Genomic DNA, 24,835 nt, shown 5'->3' with positions numbered 1-24,835 from the left:
TAGTTGATTTTATTCCATGGAAGGTTTCTGTTTTCTTACACTTACTCTGACATACTGTTCTCCCGCTGGTGGTGTGTCCTCAGGTGGCTAGTATACGAGCAGAGAAGACTTTTCCTCAGTGTGAGTCAGACAGTCTTGAAGAACAGATAAAGCCCATGCTCGACTGGGCTCATAACGGCTTTCTGCCCAAAGGTCAGGAGGGCCTGAAACCCAGAGAGAACGCAGGTGAGCACACATCATATGACTCTCTTTTAGAACTCATACCCGATCCTTTGTAAAAAAAAAAAAAAACTACTTGAGTAGAAAGGTTCAACTTGGGATCAAATGTAATACAGTCAAATGCTTATGACAATAGGGTGTTTATCGTGAGCACAGTTTAAATGCATGAATATCAGTGCATTGTATTACAAAATATTGATCCATGTAGAATTTATTTTAACCAACTATAGCCCAAGAACATACGCTACAGTTTTGATTCACAAGTAAGGCAATTCTGGCTGATAACAATTTAGTCAATAAATATTTTTGACCAATACCAATAACTGATAGATGGACAGTATTAATGCTGTACTGTTTCGTATAAATACAATTATAATAAACCACTAAAGACTAAATCCGACATGAATTTAGGCATCACAGCATTAAAATGTACAGTAGGAAAATGCATATTCATTTTGAGATTTGATAAAGATTAGATTTAACAATATTATTGAATTTTTAGTGTTTTTAAAGATTAACTTTGAGTGAACATTAGATGAAGGCAGAAGTAATTTAAATTTAAACATTCAGAAAATGAACATTAAATATTTAAAATAGATGCCAAAAAATTTACACTTTTCTAATATTGGCCATCAACCAATGCAGTATTAATATATTGTGCCTTGAGATGAGTTAGTTAAAAGCAAAAATGGGTTAGAAAGTGAAGTTAGCTCTGAGAAAAGCTCTAGCATCAGACGCCACTTGGTTTGTTATTAATGCAATGACATTTAGACAAATGCTCTTTTTATGGTCACTGAATACACAAACTATCAAAATAAAAGACAAAATATCAAAATGAAAGGGTAATATGAACCAACATGACACGTGAACAGACAAACCCATAAAAATGCACTTAAACCGTTAGAGTGGTTTCTGCTGGCAGAATTTCAAGCATTGCCAACTTGTTAAGTCATACGAAGTGTTAGTAACTGGAAAGTAATGTAACTTGTTGGTCAAGTTTTTCTCCAACAAGAAAATGTTATGAATTCATTTGTAGTCTCACTGTAGTTGAGCTCCAAGACTGTGGCCCGTTTTTTTTTTATTACATTTAACAGTGTTATTAAAATACTAGTGTTTTTTAAGATTAACTTCAAGTGAATGTTAGCTGATTAGAAAGGTAATCTAAATGTAAAAATATATTCAGTATCAACAGATACCAATCCATTAAAAAATTCAAAATAAAAGGGTAACATGAATCACCACAAGACATATATTTATTTTTTATATATAATTATTTGATTAAAATAAATAAAACAGCAAAATAATTATTAAACAAACAGGAAATTACACAGAATGTGTTACGGAGCCGACGAGACAAAAGGCGAGCGGATCCATTTGCAAGGCTTTTATTCAGGGACGTGGTCACAAAACAAGCAAGGTTCATGCAATGGCATAAAGGTACAACACAGGCAAGACAAAGAGTAATCCTATGGCAAGCGTGGGTCTACGATCGGCGAACAGTATCCAACAGGGCAAGGCAGAGACATAATCGAGGTACACGAGCAATAGTCCAAGCGAGGTAATAATCCAGGAACCACGGGCAAGAATCAAAACACTAGAAAACAGACAGGGCAAGACTATGACAACTAAGTGGGCTCCGTAGAGTAGCTATCGCTAGGAGAGTGATATACGCTAGACAATACTCGGCGATCTGGCTGTGGAAGTCCATGGTTTAAAGCCCGGCTCACACTGTGCGATTTTGGCCACGATTTCGTCGCCTGAGACAAATTTTGAAAATCCTAAAAGATTCCTATAATCCTAGGCTAAAATCGGTTGTCTAGATCGCTGGTTTGACATGTTCACCGACAGCCGATTAATGGCCGTTGCGATCAATTTTTTCCTCCGATTAAATTCTGGCAGTGTCAGAAGATTTCAGACACTTTCCTGCAGTGTGACATCTCCTACGACGACCGTCAAACCAAGAACCAATAGGAGCACTGAACTTGACGCAATTAGCGCGACAACTTCAAACTTCAACTTCGTTATTTGTAAAAACAATATATGTAGGCCTACAAAGTAAAGTTTACTTAAAGTTTATTTATTAAGGGGCAGGATGTTTAAACTCGAATAACAAAATTACCTCAAGTTCGCTCTGTAGAACTGGAAGTCCATAAAGTCCTCTTTTGCCCAGCCATGACTTGCTCCACACACGTCGTCTTTTTCGTTTGTTTTTTTTACATCAAGGCATGTAATTAATAAAACTAACGCTACACGTTGCTGTTGTTTGCTAGCTACCATTATAGCGAGAGAACGCGGGTCACGTATTGATGATGTAAAACTCCGGACAAGTCTTCTCGAGTACGTCCGTTTTTGTTGCGTCTTGACTGTCCTACAGTCTGACATTAAGACAACTGAGATCCTACAGTCTGACATGGGGATCATGTTCGTACAGTGTGACAAGCAACAATCGCAAAAGACTATTACAAATCGCATAGTGTGAGCCGGCTTAAGTAAGGTGTGTGATGGGAATCAGCTGTGTGATTAGTGCAATCAGCTGTGTGTGTATCGTCAGTGCAATGGATGATGAGAATTGTAGTCCGGGGGTGACGTGCAACAGTTAGTGTAGTGCAAGAGTCAATATAGTGTGCGAGTGACCTCTGGTGGTGAGTTCATCAAGTCAAGTCATGTCTGCTTTATTGTCAATTCTTCCACATGTACAGCACAAACATACAGAGAATTGAAATTGCGTTACTCTCAGACCCTTGGTGCATACAGTTAACATTAAACACGTTCAGATACAGATAAATACAGTTTAAACATATATACATACAACTATACAAATATACAAATGAGGATATTGTAGAAAAAAAAAAAGAATTAGATCGATAAAGTGGCATAAGGCGTCTGGAAGATAGAGTGCAAAACCAGTTAAATAAAAACAACACTGTGTAGATATATTTGTAGTGCAAAAGAGCTTATCAGTCTGAGGACATTGTAGAAAAATAAAAAAGAGAGATAGATAAAGTGCATAAGGCACATGGCAGAATAGATGGAGTGCAAACCAGTTGAATGTACAAAAACAAAACTGTGCAGATTTGTATTGTTTTGTTATGAGTGTAGTGCAAGAAGAGCTTATCAGTCTGTTAAAGTGACAAGTTGAAGTGACTGTTCGGATAGTTTTTGTCAGACTATCCGAAGAGGTAATTTGCAGTCAATGTTGGATGGGTAGTGATCAGCCAATGCTGCACAAGTGACAGGTGCCGGTCACAGTTTGTTGGTCGGTGAGGGGGGGGGTACTATGGGTGTGGGGGGGCTGGGGTCACAGAGTCAGAGTTCCTAGTGTGTTGCTGTGTTAAATGGGGGTGAAAGAGGGGAGGGGGGGCAAGGACGGGAGGGAGTTCAGCTTCCTGACAGCCTGATGTATGAAGCTGTCCTTCAGTCTGCTGGTCCTCGCCTGGAGACTCCGCAGTCTCCTCCCTGATGGCAGCAGACTGAAGAAGCTGTGTGTCGGGTGGGTGGGATCGCCTGCAATGTGGAGGGCTTTGCGGGTGAGACGGGTGCTGTAGATGTCCTGGAGGGAGGGGAGAGAGACACCAACGATCTTCTCAGCTGCTCTCACTATGCGCTGAAGTGACTTGCGGCAGGATGCGTTGCAAGCGCCATACCACACAGTGATGCAGCTGGTTAGGATGCTCTCGATGGTGCCTCTGTAGAAGGTGCACATGATGGGGGCCGGGGCTCTGGCTCTTCTGAGTTTGCGGAGGAAGTAGAGACGCTGCTGTGCTTTCTTGGCCAGTGCTACAGTGTTGTTAGTCCAGGAGAGGTCCTCTGTGATGTGCATAGGTACTATGTGCATAGACCGGATTCGTGACAGAATGTGTGGAATCTTGTGAAGAAAAAGGGTGTTTAAATTCTGTAGAACTCTATGGCTGTCTAGTCTTTGTGGTATTGCCTCAGGCATTAGGGTTCAGTTAGGGATTGGCAGCTTACTCTCTCACACTCACAGACTCAGTCTGTCTGATCATAGACCTCTGTTGGGATTCATTCAAGCTGGTCCGTCATATTTAAATGTCTGCACCATGAGTTTTCAGGAGAACACTTCAGGATGGACTGCACAATGGCTGTAGAGCCTTCAGTGTTTTAAACTGAAACCTCTTATCATTAAAACACACAGAAACAAAAATTAAACTCTCACATATGCATTTATGTGTATTTCCTGAATGTTTCTCGGAGATAGCAGGGCATTTATAAGAAATTTAGTTCTCAGCTTCTTAGAAATTTGAAGATCATTATCTCTTTCCCTTTCTTCTGGGAAAAAAACAGTGAGTAATAGATCAGTTCAGTGCCTCTTTTACATGCATAAACCCTGCCAAAAGTATTTACATAGGCAGTCATTATGTTTGTTTTCTATTCATTTTATATGACAGTGAAATTTGGGCTATTGAGAAGGAGTATTTTATGATAAAGAAACTTAATTAGGGGAAACCTCATACTTAATTTATTACTTATTGACATGATATTAACTTGAGACAATATTCACAAGCTGAGCTGGTGCAGGCATTTGTTGGCAAGGTTTATGGTGTTTCATCTCATTTAAACAAGTCAGGCCCTTAAGTACCTTTCTAAAACTTTCTGGTTGAAACTTACCTATCAACTATTTCGTTTTTGAAAATAGTACCAAAAGTAAATGTTTACATATAGTCGATACTTAAAAAACCTACGTGTATTTAGAGATGTTTCAGTTTAGCATCAAGACACTGAAAATAATCACTGCAGATGAGCAAGCAGAAATGCTTGTGGTCTTACAGTGGAATCAGAAAGAGGAAATAGCATATCTAATTACTTTATAACTTTATAGATCCCTGGATTTTTCCCACAGTGATAGCAGATGTGCTTTGTCTAACAGCTGCCTGTCTGCTTATTCATGACTGTATTTCTCTTGGATAGTTTCCCGATGTCAGGCTCATAATTTGCCATAAAATCAATCTTTATTTTCGGGTATAGGGCTGGACTTAAAATTCAGCAACATGTTGTTTGTACATTAATTTGAAGATTGAATGTAAAATTATTGCAATATAAAATTATATTTAAAAACTTTAATGTTAGGTGGGATTCATTGGGATTAATTTTAGACAAATGTGTTATCAATTAGTTAAGTTTTTTATTGATTTACAGCACTTATATATTTTATATGAAGAGTTCATTTGCAAAAACCAATAAACGCCACTTTTAAAAAAAAAAAATTATTGCTACGCATTATTCACCACATATAGCGCGATCTGAACCCTAAACACATTTTGTCAAAAAAGCCTGTATTGTCCACTTTCAAGGCATCGCGAGTTTACGTTTTACGTTTTACCCTGTGATATCTTCTTCAGGGTGTAAAAGGAAAATAAATGCTGAAACATTTTCATGGAACCTTGAAAAAGCAGCGTGTTGCAATGGTGAGGGAAAGGTTTGTGTATTGTGTGTAATCACATCCATAAATCTATGATCACAACAACAACAACGCTTGTCAGGCATCTACATTGTCATCTGAGGAGATTACAAAGATTAAACGAGTGTTTTTTAACTCTAAAACATGAAATGTGGAGTTATCTGCTCTTGCTATAAAACAAACTTTTAATATGTAAAAAAAAACATACTTTCAATTAACTTTAATTTTGTAAATTGCCTGTATTGCCTGTAAAACAACCCAACTGCAGTTTGATTGATACTACTTGGAAAAAAGTAATTTTCTTTTAGCATCCAAATTGCATGCTTTTCTCTCAAAGTCAGCTCCCACGTCTTCATCCTGGTTTGTGTGTGTCATCATTGAATGCAAGATTCAGAATACAGAAGTAATGGATATAACTGATACGACACATTCCTTGCTTTTAATATCTGACGAATTAATGCAACAGGACACAGCTGATCACTTAGAAAGACCTGTGAGGCAACTGTTCCAATACTTAAGCTCACATCAGATAGACGGATAAAACTCTAAAAGCGCTGAACTTCTTAGCTGGTAAAACATGTATGTGTTGAATCACCCAATAATAAAATGTGACATTCTGTAGTTTTGTCTCATATTAAGCTTTTAATCATATTTGTAAATGTCTTGACTCCACAGCCAACAGAGCAATTTTGTCTTTACTGTTCCAATACTTTTGGAAGGCACTGTACATATATCAGTGGCGAGCGGTGACTTTTTTAACCGGGTATGCTGAGTGCTAAGATTAAGACCCCCCCCATCGCTTTTAGGACACACTCCAAGAGGAAAACACCGTGGCAGGTGTCGATATGAAAGTAGGCTATTTGTAAATTAAATTCATCTCCAATCCTTAGGTTTATCCATAGTTATTCAAATGCTAGAAAACAGCTGATTTTCCAAGTAAAAACCGCCAAATAACCTTTACACGAAAGTTATGTTATGATACATAATATTCAGAGCGTGGGGAGATGGGGGATTTCCCCGGTCTATACGTCTCTGCATCAACTGAATGAATTTGTTATTTAAAAAAAATAAATATATTTATTCCCAGTGAATAGGAGTTAAAACTCCCACCCGGGTGACAATAATAGACCATGCAAAATCCCAAAAAATGCAATATAAAAATAATAATATCTTTAAAATATTGCCAAGTAACGTTGCGAACAACAATGAAATCTGAGAAAGACTTTTAACTGTAAGCGACACAAGTATACGGAAAACAAAGGTATTGTTTCTTATTTGTTCCTGATGTTTGTTATTATTTCAAATTTTATATACATTTTTATAAACTTTTTTTTATCTACTACTTAGACATGTGACAATAACGTCTTCAACATTGTCTATGACCAGATATGTTTTTAGTGGACTTTCAAAATTAGCTTTGCTTGAGAAAGCATGAAAATATAGTTATGATGTTTTTTTCATATGATTTCATCGGGTTAGTTTTGCATCAAACATATATATATATATATATATAGCGACAGAAATTATTTTAAAATTACAGTACAGAAATGGGCATTTAATCATCATAAAATGAATGTCACAATGCATTAAATCATAATGGCCTTTGTTTTCTTCATGCAAAATATATTTTCTTATTTTGTCTGCTAGAAAATAACAGTTTAGAAGTCACTGTGACCAGTAAAGTATCAGTAAAGTTTTGATTTATTTTATGTAGTAATGCTATAGGGATTAGCCAGCTGATGTAGTTCTGACAATACAGTTGCTTTATTATCTAAGTGCCTGATCTATAAAATGTAAATGTCATTATTTACAGTTCATGTGTGAGCATGTTTGATTGTAACAGTGAGTAATATAAGTCTGCTTGTGTCTCTTCCAGCTGAGTATTGTGTTTTTCCCCTGGCCTCAGAGAGCTCAGCGCTGCTGGACTCCAGCCCTCTGGAGTCCCCCCCCTCTGCCAAGAGAGCTCGGCTCAGCCTCTGTAAGGCCAAACCTGGCACTGAGGACGTCTACAGCAGAGGTTAGAGCTCACACATGTGCTATTATTTATGTTCATGTGTGACTGCTGCACACCAAATGTGATGTTAAAGGATTAGTTCACCCAAAAATGAAAATGAACTCACCCCATAAGACATTTTTAATGAAACCAGAGAGATTGCTGTCCATCCATTTAAAGTCTAGGACTAGGTAATAAAATGTTATGGGTTTGGAATAGGGGTGGGAGAAAAAATCAATTCACCTAACTATCGCGGTTCTTTTTAAAACAATTTAAAAATTGATTGGTTTACCTCAGAATCGATTTTTATTTCATTATTTTATTTTTCCTAAGAGGTGGTGAGGAGAAGTTAGCGCTTTGTAATTCCAACAGAGGGCGAAATGTATAGGTGTGTTCGATTTGAAGCAGCACCGCACAGACGATCAGCTTATGACATTAAAGCACCGCGAGAGCGATTCGAAAGCATGATCAGTGGGAGCCGTCTGTTCTCTGTAGCTCTCGCGGTGCTTTGATGTCATACAACGAACGGTCTGCGTGCGCAGTGCCGCTGCATTAGATGACGTCATATACGTTTCAAGCCGGCACGAGAAAGCAAAACTATGACGGAGGCAGAGGATCAAACCTCTTCCAGCATTCTTTCTGCACCTTCACGTTTTGAATCTCAACTGCCTGGAAAACATGACTAAACATGACTAAAACAGTATGCAAAGTAACATAGCACTTTATTTTATTTCAGAAAGTATTTTTTCTCCTCATTTTGTTTAACATTTGACTATTCATGTGCAAGTTCAGGGTTTTGGTACTTCAAAGTTTCATGGTTCAAGGTAATTTAAATATACACCGTGTATGTGTATGCTTCTGAAATAAAAGTTTAGAAAGATGTGATGCATTGTTTTTGCTAATATGACTCATCATATACAGTCTCTTTTAAGGGTATAATCAACTATTTTCCATTGTCTAGTCTTTAATAAGCAAACAAAAATCACAATAAAATGTAATATCGAATAGCAATAGTAACTGCTAAAATGTGTTGTTTTTTTTTTAATTGTGACAGTCTGTATATTAAGTCATTCAACTTTTTCCCATGATCTAGAGTTAAAAACAAAAAACAAAAATCGCAACACAAAGCAATATCGAATCGCAATACTTGTAGAAATTCTTAAAAAAATCACAATACATATCGTATCGGCACCCAAGTATCGTGATAGAATCGAAACAGGAGGTAGGTGTATCTTCCCATCCCTAGTTTGGAATGACATGAGGTGAGTAAATTTCATTTTTGAATGAACTGGCCCTTTAAATGACACATGTGAATTCAAATGATTAATTGATGTCTAAATGGCCAAATTCCTGTATGAAATCATGTGTGACAAGATTGTGAGTGAACTCTATGAGCAGCTTTTTTATTCTGTAATTCTGAACAGTAATTTCATCTATACAAACCTTTTCAGACAATATTTGCAATATACTTTTGTGTAATTGAGTAGTATTGGACTTCATTGAGCTTTAACTCTTGTGATTTGTACCTCATGACTGGCAATTCATCTGCTTTTCAGAACAAATGGTCCATGAAGTTTTGAAGAATCACAGAAGTATAGAAGGTGTGTAATATTGCTACCTGCTACAGGGACTGCCTTCACCCATTAAAAAACACATTAGGAGCCATTCACACAGAACTTTGCCATAAAAAACTTGAGGTGTAGGGCAGTGGAATAAAAAACGGCAAGGTCTTAAGAATGTTTTTTTTATAAGTTGAACTAGCCTACATTTATATTGAGTGGCACGTCATGCGTGAGGTGCTGCAAAAGAGGCAAACACAGTGGTCAAATGTGTCCATTTAGCACGTTTACATAGAAAAACAATAAAAAAGCAGTGTGGTCGAATGCAAAAACATGGCTCCCAACACTGCTCCGGCATACTGCATTGGCGCCTCGGGTGATCCGAGTTTGAGTCCTGGCCCAGGCCCCTTCTCTTGGCTGTTCTCCTCTGTCTTCTACTGTTATTTCAAAAAATATTTGCTTGCTATAATATTTACAAAATATATAATAAAATAAAAAAAATATATATATGTTGGTATACTGCCGGTAAAAATATTTAGATTTTTTTCCGGAATTAGAGGAATTTACGGGTCATTTCCAAATTTAAATAGCTTTTGTCTTTTCAAGATTTGGAGAAGGTTATTCATGCTTTTATTACCTCTCGTTTAGATTACTGTAATTCTCTGTACTCAGGTCTTCCTCAGTCATCGCTTTCAAGCCTCCAGATGGTACAAAATGCAACTGCAAGGCTGCTGACTGGGGCAAAGAAATGTGACCATGTCACTCCAATTTTAGCTTCACTTCACTGGCTTCTGGTCCATTTTAGAGTTCAGTTTAAGATTCTGTTGTTTGTTTTTAAAGCTCTTAACAATCAAGCTCCATCTTATCTTAAAGATTTTCTTATCCCTTTGTCATCTACCAGACATTTAAGATCCACTGACAGGGCGCTTTTATCTGTCCCTCGTTCCGTTTGAAAACTAAGGGTGACAGAGCCTTTTCAGTCAATACCCCCCGTCTGTGGAGCCAATTGCCTCTAGACTGCCGCCTTGCACCTTCCATCACCATTTTTAAATCAAGATTCTTTGAAAACTTATCTTTTTTCCTTAGCATTTTAATCTTACTTGATTGTTGTTTTATTGGCTGTTTTGGTCGCATTTTTTTCTGTTTTTCTTTTTGTAAATTTATTTTACATTGCACTTTGGATAGCTTTGCTATGTCTAAATGTGCTATATAAATAAAATGTACTTACTTACTAATGCTCAAAGTTAAATGATTTTTAATATCACTGTTAAGTATAGCAGGTTTTTAGCAGGTCAACATTAATGTATATCCAGTTTTCATACTGTATATTTATGTTATTATGCCTAAATTTGCAGCATTTCAAATAACTTGTCTTAGTTTTTAGTGTCTTTTTTATTTATACAAAATAGATAACTGAAAAATATACAGCTATTATGTAACTCATAAATCATAGCTATATTCAAAGACATACTTTTATTTTAAAGTGATGGCATAGAGTATACTTTTATGCATTGAACAGAGGCTTTTATCCAAAGCAACTTACAAATTAGTAGCAAAAGCAATTAGTAAAAAAAAAAACACTATTTGTAATATATGATTTCAGGTTTATTAGACAACTAGATCAGAAAGCAAGCTGGAGAAAAGGAGAAAGGCAGAGAAGATTATTTATTTATTTATTTTTTGCAAAACACTTCTCACTGGTTTATAATTTTTTAGCCCATTCTTATGGATGGTTGCAAGAATAAGTTACTCTTTTATTTTGACTCAGCCATCTGTCAATATGCTTGATTTTCTCTTGTTTCAGAGTTCTGCCTCTCTTGTGGAAAGACGAGAGTGGCGACCTTCCACCCGCTGTTTGAAGGAGGCCTTTGCCTAACATGCAAGGTAAGAGTTAACCTTATCCTCCACATTCTCAAAACACAACACAACACAACTCGAGAGTCTGGGAAGTGGTTCTCCAAGCTGTGCTGACATGATTGATCATTAAAGTGTCAAACAACAGCCCTCGATCCTTGCACCTGGATACCAGTATTGTATCTATTGATTACCTTAAGGGGACAAGGAAATGCCATGCGTGTATGGATTTCACCATAGATCATATCCAACATCGCTGCATTATCCTGTTACACTCTGTTTGCAGCAACACGATACACTGCTTCGGGATTCTGGTTGGTAGGACACTTAGATATGCAAGTTATTTACACGTGTTTTTATTTGTGTATGTGTCAGGATGTTTATTTGGAAATCTCCTACATGTACGATGACGATGGCTACCAGTCGTACTGCACCGTGTGCTGTGGCGGCAGAGAGGTGCTGCTCTGTGGAAACGCCAACTGCTGCAGGTACGAAACCAGATGCCTACTTCTCACAAACTCGTTCTTGTCCCACAATCTCTTATTCAATCTCGCATTTCATTTCGCTAGCGTCTTGGCATTTCGTCACACTTCACTTCCATAACCGCCCAACACATTACACACACCCCCCCGCGCGGACTCTGAGCCGTTCAGATATTTTTAAACTGCTGCCAATCTGCCAATTCTCTGACTATTTAGAATAATAGCATTATCGAATTTCCCCCTTTTTAGTTGTATTATTCTAACTGCATTTTTTACAACTAATGCAGTTGCAGGTACAGTGATATATTTTCTCTTTATTTGGGCTATCAATCAATGAAACATTTTAATCATAATTAACAACAAATAATCATACACTGTCGTTCAAAAGTTTTTGTAATGTTTTTGAAACAAGTTTCTAATGCTCATTTGCATTTATTTGATTAAAAATTGTGAAATATTATTACAATTTAAATGAACGTTTTTCTGTTTTAATGTATTTTACAACATAATTTGTTGATCTGATCTTATCACAGTATTTTTATAATTAATGGTAAATTACTTTGACAGTTGTACCCTTTATTATTCTTTTTTTTTTAAACAAGTTGAGTTCCAATGAATTGACGATACAGAATTAATCTTAAAAATTCTATATATAATTACACATAAAAATAAGAACATGAAAGCAATGAAAACATTATCATTGCTTTGTACAAAATTTATTCATAATCTAATTATAATAAAGACGGACACCAAAACGAAAAGGATAAACGCGAGACAGACAGATGAACAAAAGCACAAAACTAAACTAAACATCAACATAAAACTAATCATAATCCTGACAGTTCAGGTGCTAGAATTTGTAATGTTTTTTTGTGCACATATACTTCACCTTAAATTCATAAAATGCACACTTTCATCCTTTCAAAAACATTTTTCCGATCCCCATCATTTTTCTGTTTTGTCACCTCTAAGAAATGTTTGGAAACTGAAATGGCTTTAGAACTTTTGGTTTATGAACTGTACAATAATTATGTGATATGGTTGCTGCAGGACACTATTCTCTGCAGTTGATCTACAATGCTGGCTAATCATTTTTCTTTAACTATTTGAAGCTTTGGCTTTTTCGGACTCATGTAAGGCTGCTCAAACAAAAAGTGTTGTTTTAATAGTGTCACCCTACAAATGGCTTACACATTAATCTCAAATAGTAAGAAATATTTGAAAAAGGTACACTTTCACCTTTAACACCGTTCATTTCATTTGCCTTTTTAAAGGCTGTCTTTGATCAGTGTCTCTACTTACAGGTGTTTCTGTGTGGACTGTCTGGATATATTAGTGGGAGCAGGAGCGGCCAACAGTGCCCGTGATCTGGACCCATGGCGCTGCTACATGTGTCAGCCTCTGCAGCAGTACGGCGTGTTAAAGAAACGCCACGACTGGAGCCTGAAACTACAAGAGTTCTTCGTCAATGACAATGGACAGGAGTTTGTGAGTCTCACGTTAACCTTCATACAGAGGGAAATACCCTGTTTGCAAAACTCTAGATTTTTAGTTATACATTATATTAACTTTCATTTTCTTTCAGGAAAGTCCAAAGATTTACCCTGCGGTCCCAGCAGAGCAGAGACGTCCAATCAGAGTCCTTTCACTGTTTGATGGCATTGCCACAGGTTAATATGATATCTCTTTGGATTCTATATTCACCTTTTCCGGGTAAATTATCAAAATTAGTGACTCACAGATTTTATATATATATGCTGCCGCTCAAAAGTTTGGGATTAGTACGATTTTTAATGTTTTGTAAAGACAATATACAATGCTATTCAAATGTTTGGGGTAAGGAAATTTTTCTTTCTTTTTTTTTTTTTTAAAGAAATTAATATTTTATTCAGTAGGGATGTGTTAAATGAATAAATGTCATAGTAAAGACTTATATTGTTAGAAAAGATTTCTATATTGAACAAATGCTGTTCTTTTTAACTTTGTATTCATCAAAGAAAAAAGTATCACAGGTTCCAAAAAACAATATTAAGCAGCAAACCAGTATCAACACTCATAATAAATCAGCATATTAGAATGATTTCTGAAGGATCATGTGACACTAAAGACGGGAGTAATGATGCTGAAAATTCAGCGCTGCATCACAGAAATAAATAATATTTTAGAGTATATTAAAAATGGAAACCAATTTTAGAAATTGCAATAAGATTTCACAATATTACTGTTTTTTTCTGTACTATTGATCGAATAAATACAGCCTTGATGATTTTTGTCGAAAATTAGTTATTGATATTTTTGGGACATTGAAGACATCCTTAATCATGTACATAAGTATCTCGAGTCAATTTCGTCGTCTCAACCGTAACTTCAAAAAGCCCTGGAGAAACCAAGGCATAACACCAGTAACGGCTCTTTCGCTTTGTTTGGAACGCTCAGATTGAGTTACGGCGTTCTGCCTTTGTTTAGCCGCACGTCAAAATGAAGTTACGGTGCCGGCTTGGGAGTTATATGGTGTTCTGTATTTTTTTACTGTCCATTTAAAGTCTGCCGCATTTTAATTACGGTGTAGACAAACTAATTAGATTGCGATTTACCAAACAGCTCCATAAAGCACTGTAAAGACTAGACACCTTGGCAGCAAAACATAATCGTGAATAACCTTTAAAGATTTGATTTTTTTCCCCTTTTTGTAATGCAGATTATTCACCAGGCTGTGACTTCTAGTTAGATGTGTGTGTACTTGAATGCCGTAGCATGTAGCATGATCAATCATAAAATCAGTAGCCTAACAGTTGACAATTAAATCCATATCCTACCTTTTGTTGTAACCCGATAAAATCAATCCATGGCGCTAAACGTCATCGGAGATGTTTAATCCATGTTTAATCATTAATTAATGAGCATGTCTGCTTGCTGGCGTTCACATAAATCCACAAGTCGTTCTTTTAGGTTAGGCTATTTAATTCAAGTCAAAATAAGCTATGTCTAGAATTCTTTTACGTTACTGAGCATAGCAAATAAATTGGTTGCAAAACGGTATCCACTCATGTTTAACTTTTAGTCTGCTTGTTACGGTCAAAACAAAGATAGCCCATTATCAGTAGATTTTATACAGGTGTTACTATAATGATTTTGTAAATGGTGATCAGCAATCAATATTGATAATGTGGAAGTTACTGCCTTTTGCCTTGGTGTGACTTCTCACTTTTTGCAGATAATGCGAGTTAAGGTCTTTTGCCTTTGTAGAGCAGTTTATATATATATATATATATATATATATATATTAGTGCTGTCAAAATTAGCATGTTAATGCATGTGATTAATTTGTCCAGTTTAACGGCGCTGAAAATATTTAACTAGGGCTAGGGTTGGCCACCCCACTCATAACTGCTGCTTCTGTCTCTTTTTTTCTTGACAAAAATTGCGTTTATTTAGCCGTGCAGAACATCTTTATGACCGTATCAAACGGGAGACTTTCAGATGCACACTCCACTTCGCCTCAGTGCCAGGCACGAGTCAAAAGAGCACGGAAAGCAGTAAAAATGACGAGGAGCTTCAGTAGAACATCAGTGAACTGCGGTCAGATTAGATGTTGTCAGGCCATATGTCAGTAAACAAATTGTCCTCTTCTGTCTGCCGTTATACTGCGCTTGTAACGTGCTTTTCAGTTGCACACACAGATGCGTAGGCATGCTGTATATCATGTCATATTAAAGCGCAATTATATATAAAAGGTTGTGAGAAAACACGATGCATGTCAGATCCACGTCACATTCAGCAGCGGCAGCTCTTAAAAAAATAGCAGCCAAAAAACCTAATAACCCAACTGAGATGTCTGTTAATCAAAGAACAAAAGAAAAAAGAGGAAATCAATCAAACCTATGTAGTTTTAAGGATTCATCTGTTAAATTTAGAATTTAGTGTTTGATAACTTCATTTTTTCAGGTAGCTAAATATGACATTTACTATAATGGGTTTTTATGAAGATTGTTTGAAGTTCAATTAAAAGTTATTTTTTAAAGTTTAATAAATATTCAAATTGATAGCTATCATTTATACTGTAATTTTGAATGGCTATAATCAATGGTCAATTTCAAAATTTTAATTTGCATGTGAAATTATTTCAATATAAAAGAATATTTTAAAACTTTAATGTTCGGTGATCTTAATTGCGATTAATTTCAGAAAAATTGTGTGATTAATTAGTTAACATTTTTAATCGATTGACAGCACTAATATATATATATATGTGTGTGTGTGTGTGTGTGTGTGTGTGTATGTATATGTATGTATATATATATATATATATATATATATATATATATATATATATTATATATAGTATAGGGCACTAGTGATTTTGAATGCTAATAACTTTTCTTACTATTTTTTTTATCTTAATTTAGGTTATCTAGTGCTTAGAGACTTGGGCTTTAAGGTTGATGTGTACATTGCATCAGAAGTATGTGAGGACTCCATTTCAGTGGGAGTTGTCCGGCATGAAGGAAAAATCGAGTATGTGCACGACGTTCGCAACATCACCAGAAAAAACGTGAGTTTACAGTAATCTGTTTCTGGCTGCTCCACCAGTTCATCTCTGATATATAAGTTTAAATGTAAAGTTGTGTTGTGCAGTGTTTAGAGTCTTTAAAATATTTCAGCAGTTTGAGTTCTTTATTTTATTGTTTTGTCTTTAAAACTCAACAAAACCCTTTTTGGTGCCACTCTCTATTTGATGTTTTCACTGAAGACTATTTAATGATTGTTCAGGTCTGTGAGGTCAATTTTACTGCTGTTTTTACATTATCAGGGTTTATATTAACCGAGCAAGACCCAGACCTCAATTCTCTGTTCCCTCATTTGTTTCATTTGATAAAAGACTGAAAGAGACTGATTGGCGCCGTCACCTCACAGGCCACACACACCTGGCCCAAAGTTATTTGTTTAGTAGCGCATTGCTTGTCCCAGCAGCGCTTGATAAGGCTAATGGCCTCACCTGAGTCTGGTCTTTGTCGTCACACCTCTAAGTTTCTGTTTGGCTTCCATTATCTCTCCAGCTCACATTCAAATGCTCAGGCACACACAGGAAGCAGCAAGTTGTCTTAAGCCTTAGTGACGGAACACAAAAGCGCTTTCTCCCTTTCTAAATCCCCTCTCCTCAACTCATCCATTCACCGTCTCACCCTCTCATTCAATCACTCATTCACTCACCCATTGTTGTTGTGAAGCTGGATTGGGCGGGAGCGCAGAGAGGGACGCATGAAAGGACTCTCGTCGTGGAAGAAAAGAGAGAAGGGATATATTGGAGGGGGTTTTGGGGCCCTGGGTTGGGTTATTTATGAAACGCTGAAAGAATGAGAAAGCCTGAAAAGAGTCCAGCTGCAGACAAGCTCTCGCACTGGCACACGCAGATGTGCCAAGGGTAAAGATGTACACAGGCCATTCCCACAGGTGTCTAAAGCGTGGGTTTCCTTCAGCAGAACATCTGGAAAGTCTAATTAAATGCCGCCTTTGACCTCAGTGACTGGTAATTACACCAAATTACTTAGATCTGTTCTAGGAGTTTCCTTATCAACTCAAGGAACCGTATAAGACAGAAAAGGTTGCACTTCATGTTGGAACCTTAAATGCTTTCAGAAAAGTAGGAATTCAAAATAGATTGCAATAGTTGCATTCTGAAAGTTAAAATACCATTCATTTTCTCCATAGGGGGGTTGATTATTAATAACTTATAAACCATTAAACAAAGACCTACTGTGAGCTACAGGCTTGTTAATGGATGGAAAAATAATTGTGTTCAACAATTGAATTCCTGGTGAAAAACTACATTACCCATGATTCTGTGAAGAAATCTCCTCCTATCAGACAATGGTGACAAGCTAATATACCAAAACAGCTCTCAGCGACCTCCCACTCCCATGAGACATGCCAATGACATCTCCCTTTGCTCTCATAATATTGCAATAAACTAAAAATATCTTGTTTCTATATACATAATCAAGATCTATAATCCATTTTTCTGAAGTTATGTCATTAGCAGTGCTTCATGGGATTGTAATTTTTTTCCATCATTAAAGCCATTATTAATTTTCAAATATGTTTTTTCTTCAAATCAAAGGTTTGTAATGTTGTGATTCATCTCGTAGATGGTTCATTAGGTTCATGGCTTGTAATTTTTTAATGAATACCTTTAAAAAAATCCTTATGGGGAAAAATTAATTTCTTATGGGAAAAATACTTCCAGGCGGCTGAAAAAGTGGGTGGTCACTGTTGCAGTCTGTAATAAAAACATTTGGAAACAAATCATGGATTTTGTTGATGTGTGGTGCAGCTGTGCTAACACTAGATGGTGACGTTGTGTTGCTCAGATTGCTGAATGGGGGCCGTTTGACTTGGTGATTGGTGGAAGTCCCTGTAATGACCTTTCCATTGTCAACCCTGCCAGGAAAGGCCTGTATGGTAAGACATTATAGCTCTTATGAATCTTATTCAGGGAATCTTTCATTCTCCTACACAAACCCCTTGAAGATTCTATCATTTGTTATAATTACATGCTGTTTCATAACACGACTTATTATGGTGTTGTGTTTACTATCCGCTCTGTGGCATGATGTTTTTTAATAATCTTTTATTTAGAGTTATCCACTCATCCATCCATTTTACAGAACTGCTTATCCTCTGTAGGGTTGCAAGACAGACATGAATTTTGTAGCTTCTTAAGTGGATATGTGCCATCACACATATAATTGTAGTTTCAGTTTTAATTACTAAGACAGTAAGTAAGGCTTTACTTATAAAGCAAATAGTACAACAATGTTTACAAAGTGCTTTACAGCAGTGGTTCTCAACCAGGGGGTCAGATCCCACTAGGGGACCTCAAGCACACTTTTAAGGGGCCACAGGATGACTTAAAATAATTTAAAGTAATATATCATTATTAATATATTAAAATATTCTCACTTAATTTAATCGCTTAAAAAAAAAATACAATCAAGATGTAAACTGAAATCTTTTTTTTTTTTTTATCTAATTCCAATAACTTTTTTTTCCTTATTTTTTTGAACATGCATTTATTGAAATTTCTGAAATCACAAAATGCATTGTGGCTAATTAATATATCAACACTTCTACTTTCTGTTGTTAATAAAAAAACAAGTAGTGTTTCCATAAATACAGCAGAAATAACGGAAGAGATGTCTTACAAGGGGGCCTTTGAGTCAAAAAGGCTGAGAACCACTGCTTTACAGAAAAATATTAATGTTTTAGAAAAATATAAACAATAAAAAAAAATAAAAAAAATTGAATAGAACTAAAGGAATAAGAAAATATAGATTGAATGTATACATTTTAGAATTTTCATATATATTTGTCCATTTATTAGTGTCCATTAATATTTTCTTTTAATATTTTCCATGTCTCATCTTTATTTATTTACATTAGTTATATTGAACCCAAACCATATCTAAGGGCCATAATCACCCAGAACACCCAAGCAACCACATAGCAAGATGCTAACCAGTCAGAGTCCTTTAGCAACCTCTCAGAATATAAAACATAAAATATTAGTGCTGCCAAACGATATAATCACAATTACTCACATCCATATTTATTATGTCTATATAAATACACACACATACATGTATATATAAAAAAAAAAAATGTGTTATGTTTATATATTTATCTTTAACATAAATATATACATGTAAATATTTTCAAAATGTATACTGTATGTGTGTGTATTTATATAGACATACATAATAAATATACACAGAACACACACATATATTAGTAAACAAAAACTTTTATTTTGGATGTGATTATGCGATTCATCGTTTGACAGCACTTAAAAAATATGCCTTATTTTGTGTTTAGAGGGGACTGGACGCCTGTTTTTTGAGTTCTACCGCCTCTTGAGTGAAGCGAAACCGAAGGAAGGGGAAGACCGACCTTTCTTCTGGATGTTTGAGAATGTGGTCGCCATGAGCGTCAATGATAAGAGAGACATCTCACGATTCCTGGAGGTCTGAGTTTATCAGTGGTTGCTGTTGTTAGAGATGGATTGATCTGGTTGATTCTGAATTCAGTTTGTTTTTGCATATCTCTAGTGTAATCCAGTGATGATTGACGCCATTGAGGTATCAGCTGCACACAGGGCACGTTATTTCTGGGGAAACCTGCCAGGAATGAAGAGGTATTTGCCATGTCATCTTCCCCAGTTCCTCTTAAATGATCTCCAGACACCATCTCTAAACCTTTTTAACCAGCATCACAATAAAAATTAAAACATGATATATGTACTTTATGCAAGTTTGAAATGAATCTGCTTTCTTTCAGACCGCTGTGTGCGTCTGGGATGGATAAATTAGAACTTCAGGACTGTTTGGAACATGGCCGTGTCGCCAAGGTAAGCTATGTGTAAAGCCAACAGGCCTTTATTGATTTACTCTTTTTATTCAGTTCATGACCTTGAGCAGGATGTACCAGGAGAAATGCTTTAAATATAACTCTGTGTCTTTAGTTTGGTAAGGTACGCACCATCACAACACGGTCCAACTCCATCAAACAGGGCAAAGACCAACACTTCCCTGTCATGATGAACGGCAAAGAGGACATCCTGTGGTGCACTGAGCTCGAGAGGTGAGTTCACAACAAATTGGATTTTTTGATTATATTAAAAAAATATCAAAAGTCGAGTGCTTGTCTACTTGTGTGCTGATTTCATATGGTTTTGAAAACCCTTTAAAAACTTTTCAACAACCAGTTAAATTTAATGACCCTAAAAATGTCAAGTGGTGTAAACATCAAGTAAAATGTAACATATCAAAATATTTTCTTTTCAAGGTACAATTTTTCAAACAAATAACAGATTAATTATCATACTTTTCTTTGTACCCTATGACATTTTACAACTAACCTCATCATGTCAAAAATGTCCAATTATCTGATAGTTTATGAGATTTATTGACCTACAAATAGTCAAGATGATCTGCAGCGCTTATTTCTATGATACAATTTCCTGTTTTAGGTTTCACTGAGTTGGGCAAAGGTTTTTAAAAATCATTTTAATATTTACTGAACTGCTTTACTAGTAACTAATAATAAAAGATGATTAGCCTATTTCTTTTATTTAATGAGTTGTTTCCATTCATTTTTGGAAAGTTTTTTTATCAACTTGATTTTTGACTTTGCCTTTTAAAAGTCAAAACGAATTTCAAATTCATTATAAATTTCACTCTAATAAATAAATTATTCAAGTCATTGTGTAGTGAAGTCCATTCATATTCAGAAATTGCATTTTTTTAGTATTGTTAATTGAATTAATAGATTAAGAAATAAGCATCACATAATTGACCAAAAACTCTCTTATTCTCTCCTCCTCAGGATTTTTGGCTTTCCTGTCCACTATACTGATGTATCCAACATGGGCCGTGGCGCCAGGCAGAAGCTACTGGGACGGTCTTGGAGTGTTCCTGTAATCCGGCACCTGTTCGCCCCACTGAAGGACTACTTTGCCTGTGAATAACACATGTAGTCTGTGATCAGTTAGTCCAAAGTCACACAACAAACATCGTAAAGTACAAAACCAAATGTCCTCAAAAAGGAGCATCTTGGAGACTAGCTAACCTCCACATTTACAAGACGATTTCAGCTTTGCAAAGCCAAGCTGAGACGTTGAGCTGACTTGAGGACGTGGGTAGTCTTGACCAACTCAAGGTAGACGCTGTGTTGTGATGCTTAGAGTGTCACTTAGTAAAAACACAGTTAGCTTTTGTACTAGCCATTTTTTAAACTGATGTGCCTGTCAAGGTCTTTGAAACTGTCTGGGTTCATCTCATCACATGCTGGTAGATTTGATCCTTTATTATCATGAGAAAAAAATCATAATTGCCCATGTTGCCTTAAAATAAAAAAAAATAAAAAAATAAAAAAGTTCAAACATTTTACAGCTTATCTGGCAAAGGAAAGTACAAATGTACGATTTTTTATTATGTAAAAGAATCAGTATACTTGCATGTGACGCATTTCCATGGTATTGTCGGTGTGAGACAAATACTTGAAATCTGTCAATGCAAACATACAAACAGCTGTGAGCCCTTAGAAAATGCATTTCAAAAGATGCGTGATAAGAATCGATGCCCCGTTTGTGTTTCACACAGCCTACATTCCCTCTGTAACATTGCACAATAACAGTATAACCAGAAGGTGTGTTTATTAGCAGAACTCGAGGGCATGAGCCTGCTAAACATTACACGATTGTTTTCTTGTAATTTGTGTCAAATAATTACTCAAGATAGAGATCAGTGTATTGTATTTAACCTTGAAATTAATGTTTACATACTTTAAAGCTTTCTTATTATACCTAGAATTTTTTTTATTTTTAGATTGACCTCTTTGACGAGGGATCGTGTAGATGTAAAATGTTAGCTCTGTATGGGTTTCTCTCAGATAGAGGCTTTCAAACTGTTGTTTTTATACTTACTGTTGCTGCACACAATAACAAACGCATTGTAGCTTAAAAGTGATGCCTCATCTGTCTAAAACACTTAATGTGTGGTGCCTTTTGAAGAGAACAGATACAGCCTGCCATACGGGGGGTTGCGAAGAAACTTTCTTTTGTTTCATAGACCTAATGCTGTAACAAGCTGTTTTATATGTCTAATTGTATGCTTAATGTAAACTACTGTCCAAACTTAAAGCTTGAAGACCATAAATAACCTTAATACTTCATAAGACATGGAACAGAATTGTCGTTGAATACTGCATGTAAATTACACTCACTTGTTCTGTACACATCTTCACAGGCAAAATGTATGTAAAACAGTGCAAAGATGTCCTTACTGTCATTTTATTTTCTTAAAGGTTTTTTACTGTAGTGTAAACACAATTTTGATATCATAGCCTTAATATTTTGCTTAGTAGATCTTTAAATTTGATATATAAAGCTGTCTTTTTACTTGTTTATTTGTTAACAATAAACGTTAATCTATACCTTTGAACATGAACAGTGCTTCTATAATTTACTTTATTTTTATACTATTTTCTTATAGTTTTTTTTTTTTTTGTATACAATTTATTTTCTTTTGGGACTTATGGTATAAAACTCAAACAGTAACCCAAAAAAAAAAAAAAATGTTAGTATCCTGAGCAAAACCAATAAAGACAGACTCCAAAACTGTTTGAGCTTGTGTTCAGTGTCTGCTTTTAATTGTGTGGTTATGACTGGGGGTCATATCTACTGATTTGAAATTAATATAATCATAAAGCTTATGTTTTTAAAAGGAGCCTTGTAAAACTGACTAAATTCACTTTTATTAGATGCATTTAAATGTCCTGGGAAAAAAACTATTTTGTCCAAGTAAATGCTCTCTAAAACTAAAAGGTCCAATGGCACCTGCACATCATGGATATTTTTAAAAAGGGTGATTAAGTCAAAGGATTTTAAAGCAAAATGTTCCAAAAAAAAAAAAAAAAAAAAAAAAAAACATTATCTAGTGGTGAACATTCCAAATGATTTTTTGTATAATAAACACTTTCATCAGTATTGTTTTAACACTAGCAAAGATGGACCTGTATGTTCACCCGGAAAGTGATAATTTTAACACCCATGGTGACAAATCTCCCAACATATTTTGGCTGTGTGGAAATGAACAGGCCTATATTATTGAATTTTCTTTTTTCTAAATTATTTGTTTATTTTCTATCATGCTCTTTTTATTAGCCTAGTAAGAAAAGCAAATAACGCTTGGTATTAATGTGGCAAGAAAATATTTCAATACGCCAGCTCGTTCTGTTTCTCCTGATTATTTTCTTTGTTTTGCTGTATTAATATGAAAACCACATGGTTGTGGTGTGTTCATCTGTTTTATCTTTAAAATGGTCTCCCCCGTTTCACTTCTGAATACTATCAGCGGTGTTCAATGTAATATTTCTCAAGCTAGGAAATACAACATTTATCTGTAAAAATGAAGAAAGCCGTTTGAAATATCCATCAGCTTTCTAGCTAATGATGGACAAGTGTTGATTAACGCAACAAGTAGGCCTATTTTTAAATAATAGACCAACATTACTATTTAACACGCCCATTATATTTCTGCTGTAAAACCCACTCATTTGAACTTTTGCAATTATTCTGATAGTAATTTATTAATAGCCTACTTTTACACAATTTTAATTACTTTCCTTTTGATGTTTGATGTTTGAAGAGAGATAGTCGCCTCATTGTGCAGTTTTTGAATATTAGTGCATTAACGAACCTTTAAATACATTTTTGGGCACTTAGCCTACTGTTTACAATTGGCGCAAAGCATCATGGGCTTTGAGCGGTAGATCTTGTTCGGTTATCTACTAGATAGCCTAACCAGAAGAATAATAAAAAAAAGCAAGTTGTAAAAAAATTTGTTCTAGTTTGCAATATCAAGCAGCATAAAGAGCTGTTCTGTACAGCCAAAAATAACTGGAATCCACTGACATCAAATGCCTTACACATTCAAGTTACAAATGGCCGCGCTTCTGTTAAATGGTTAAAAAAATGTGTTGTCAAATTAACGTTTAAGGTTTGCCTCTCGAAACAACATTTTGTTTTGTCTCGTTCAGTCACATTCTGATAAGCATCAAAACTCTTTCAACAGTTGCTAAATATCACTTCCGGTTCATGCATTACTAACCGCCATTACAAAAAACCACCAGGTTATGTCGATAATATCGCGGTCTACAGTATTCAACGCACTGTTGTACAGTGTTTGCAAAAACAGTAGCCCAGTTTAGCTCTATTGTATACGTTGCAACAGTTCTATTGCAATATGCAATTGTAACGTTATCGCTGCTTCGTCTTACGTTTTTAACCATTTATTTATAAATACATAAAGATTGGTTGCTATATGACAAGATATTTTTCATTCACTTCCATTTGTATGTTAAATTCGGCTTTCTTCTACTACTGTAAAGAAATAATGTGGTATTGCGAAGTCAAGCTATTTTTCCTTCCCTTCCGTCTTTTTTGAACCGCTTTTCTGTTTTTACAGTGATTATAGCACGACCAAATCACTTTCTAATGCGGGTTGAAAAAGCATTTCATTGGTTGGACCAAGTGAACGAACACGCCCCCATCAAACGAGTCATTGTTTTGAATCTAAGTAAGTATCGTTCACAATAACACAAAGGAAGCGGGAGAATTGAAGTGTTGGGAAAACGTACTCAAACTTTTTTCGAGGTCTCTTAGTATATTTGCAGACATACAACTATAACGGAAAATTATACGTTTCGGTTGTGAATGACTCGGTTCGGTTGAGTAAATTAAAGACTCACTTATAAC

General features: G+C 35.6%; 1 protein-coding gene across 2 annotated transcripts in view; it reads left to right on the top strand.

The window, feature by feature from the left end:
• Nucleotides 1-22,701, top strand: part of LOC306860231 (DNA (cytosine-5)-methyltransferase 3B-like) — a 46,369-nt gene extending 23,668 nt beyond the window's left edge. The window contains exons 9-22 of one of the 2 annotated variants that reach the window (XM_079401822.1): nt 84-225; nt 7,512-7,652; nt 9,185-9,229; nt 10,992-11,071; nt 11,417-11,529; nt 12,828-13,011; nt 13,109-13,193; nt 15,930-16,075; nt 17,892-17,982; nt 19,396-19,544; nt 19,629-19,714; nt 19,858-19,927; nt 20,042-20,160; nt 20,905-22,701. In XM_079401822.1, coding sequence (XP_079257948.1) covers nt 84-225; nt 7,512-7,652; nt 9,185-9,229; nt 10,992-11,071; nt 11,417-11,529; nt 12,828-13,011; nt 13,109-13,193; nt 15,930-16,075; nt 17,892-17,982; nt 19,396-19,544; nt 19,629-19,714; nt 19,858-19,927; nt 20,042-20,160; nt 20,905-21,046 — 1,593 coding nt within the window. In that variant the 3' untranslated portion in view covers nt 21,047-22,701. The remainder of the gene's footprint in view (nt 1-83; nt 226-7,511; nt 7,653-9,184; nt 9,230-10,991; nt 11,072-11,416; nt 11,530-12,827; nt 13,012-13,108; nt 13,194-15,929; nt 16,076-17,891; nt 17,983-19,395; nt 19,545-19,628; nt 19,715-19,857; nt 19,928-20,041; nt 20,161-20,904) is intronic. The other variant, XM_079401821.1, reaches the window with a different exon arrangement.
• Nucleotides 22,702-24,835: the final 2,134 nt, after the last annotated feature.

This window comes from Barbus barbus, assembly GCF_936440315.1.
Source record: "Barbus barbus genome assembly, chromosome: 41".
Classification (NCBI taxonomy): Eukaryota; Metazoa; Chordata; class Actinopteri; order Cypriniformes; family Cyprinidae; genus Barbus; species Barbus barbus.
The sequence above is the reverse complement of the archived record's forward strand: the minus strand, read 5'-3'. Positions and strand labels throughout refer to the sequence as shown.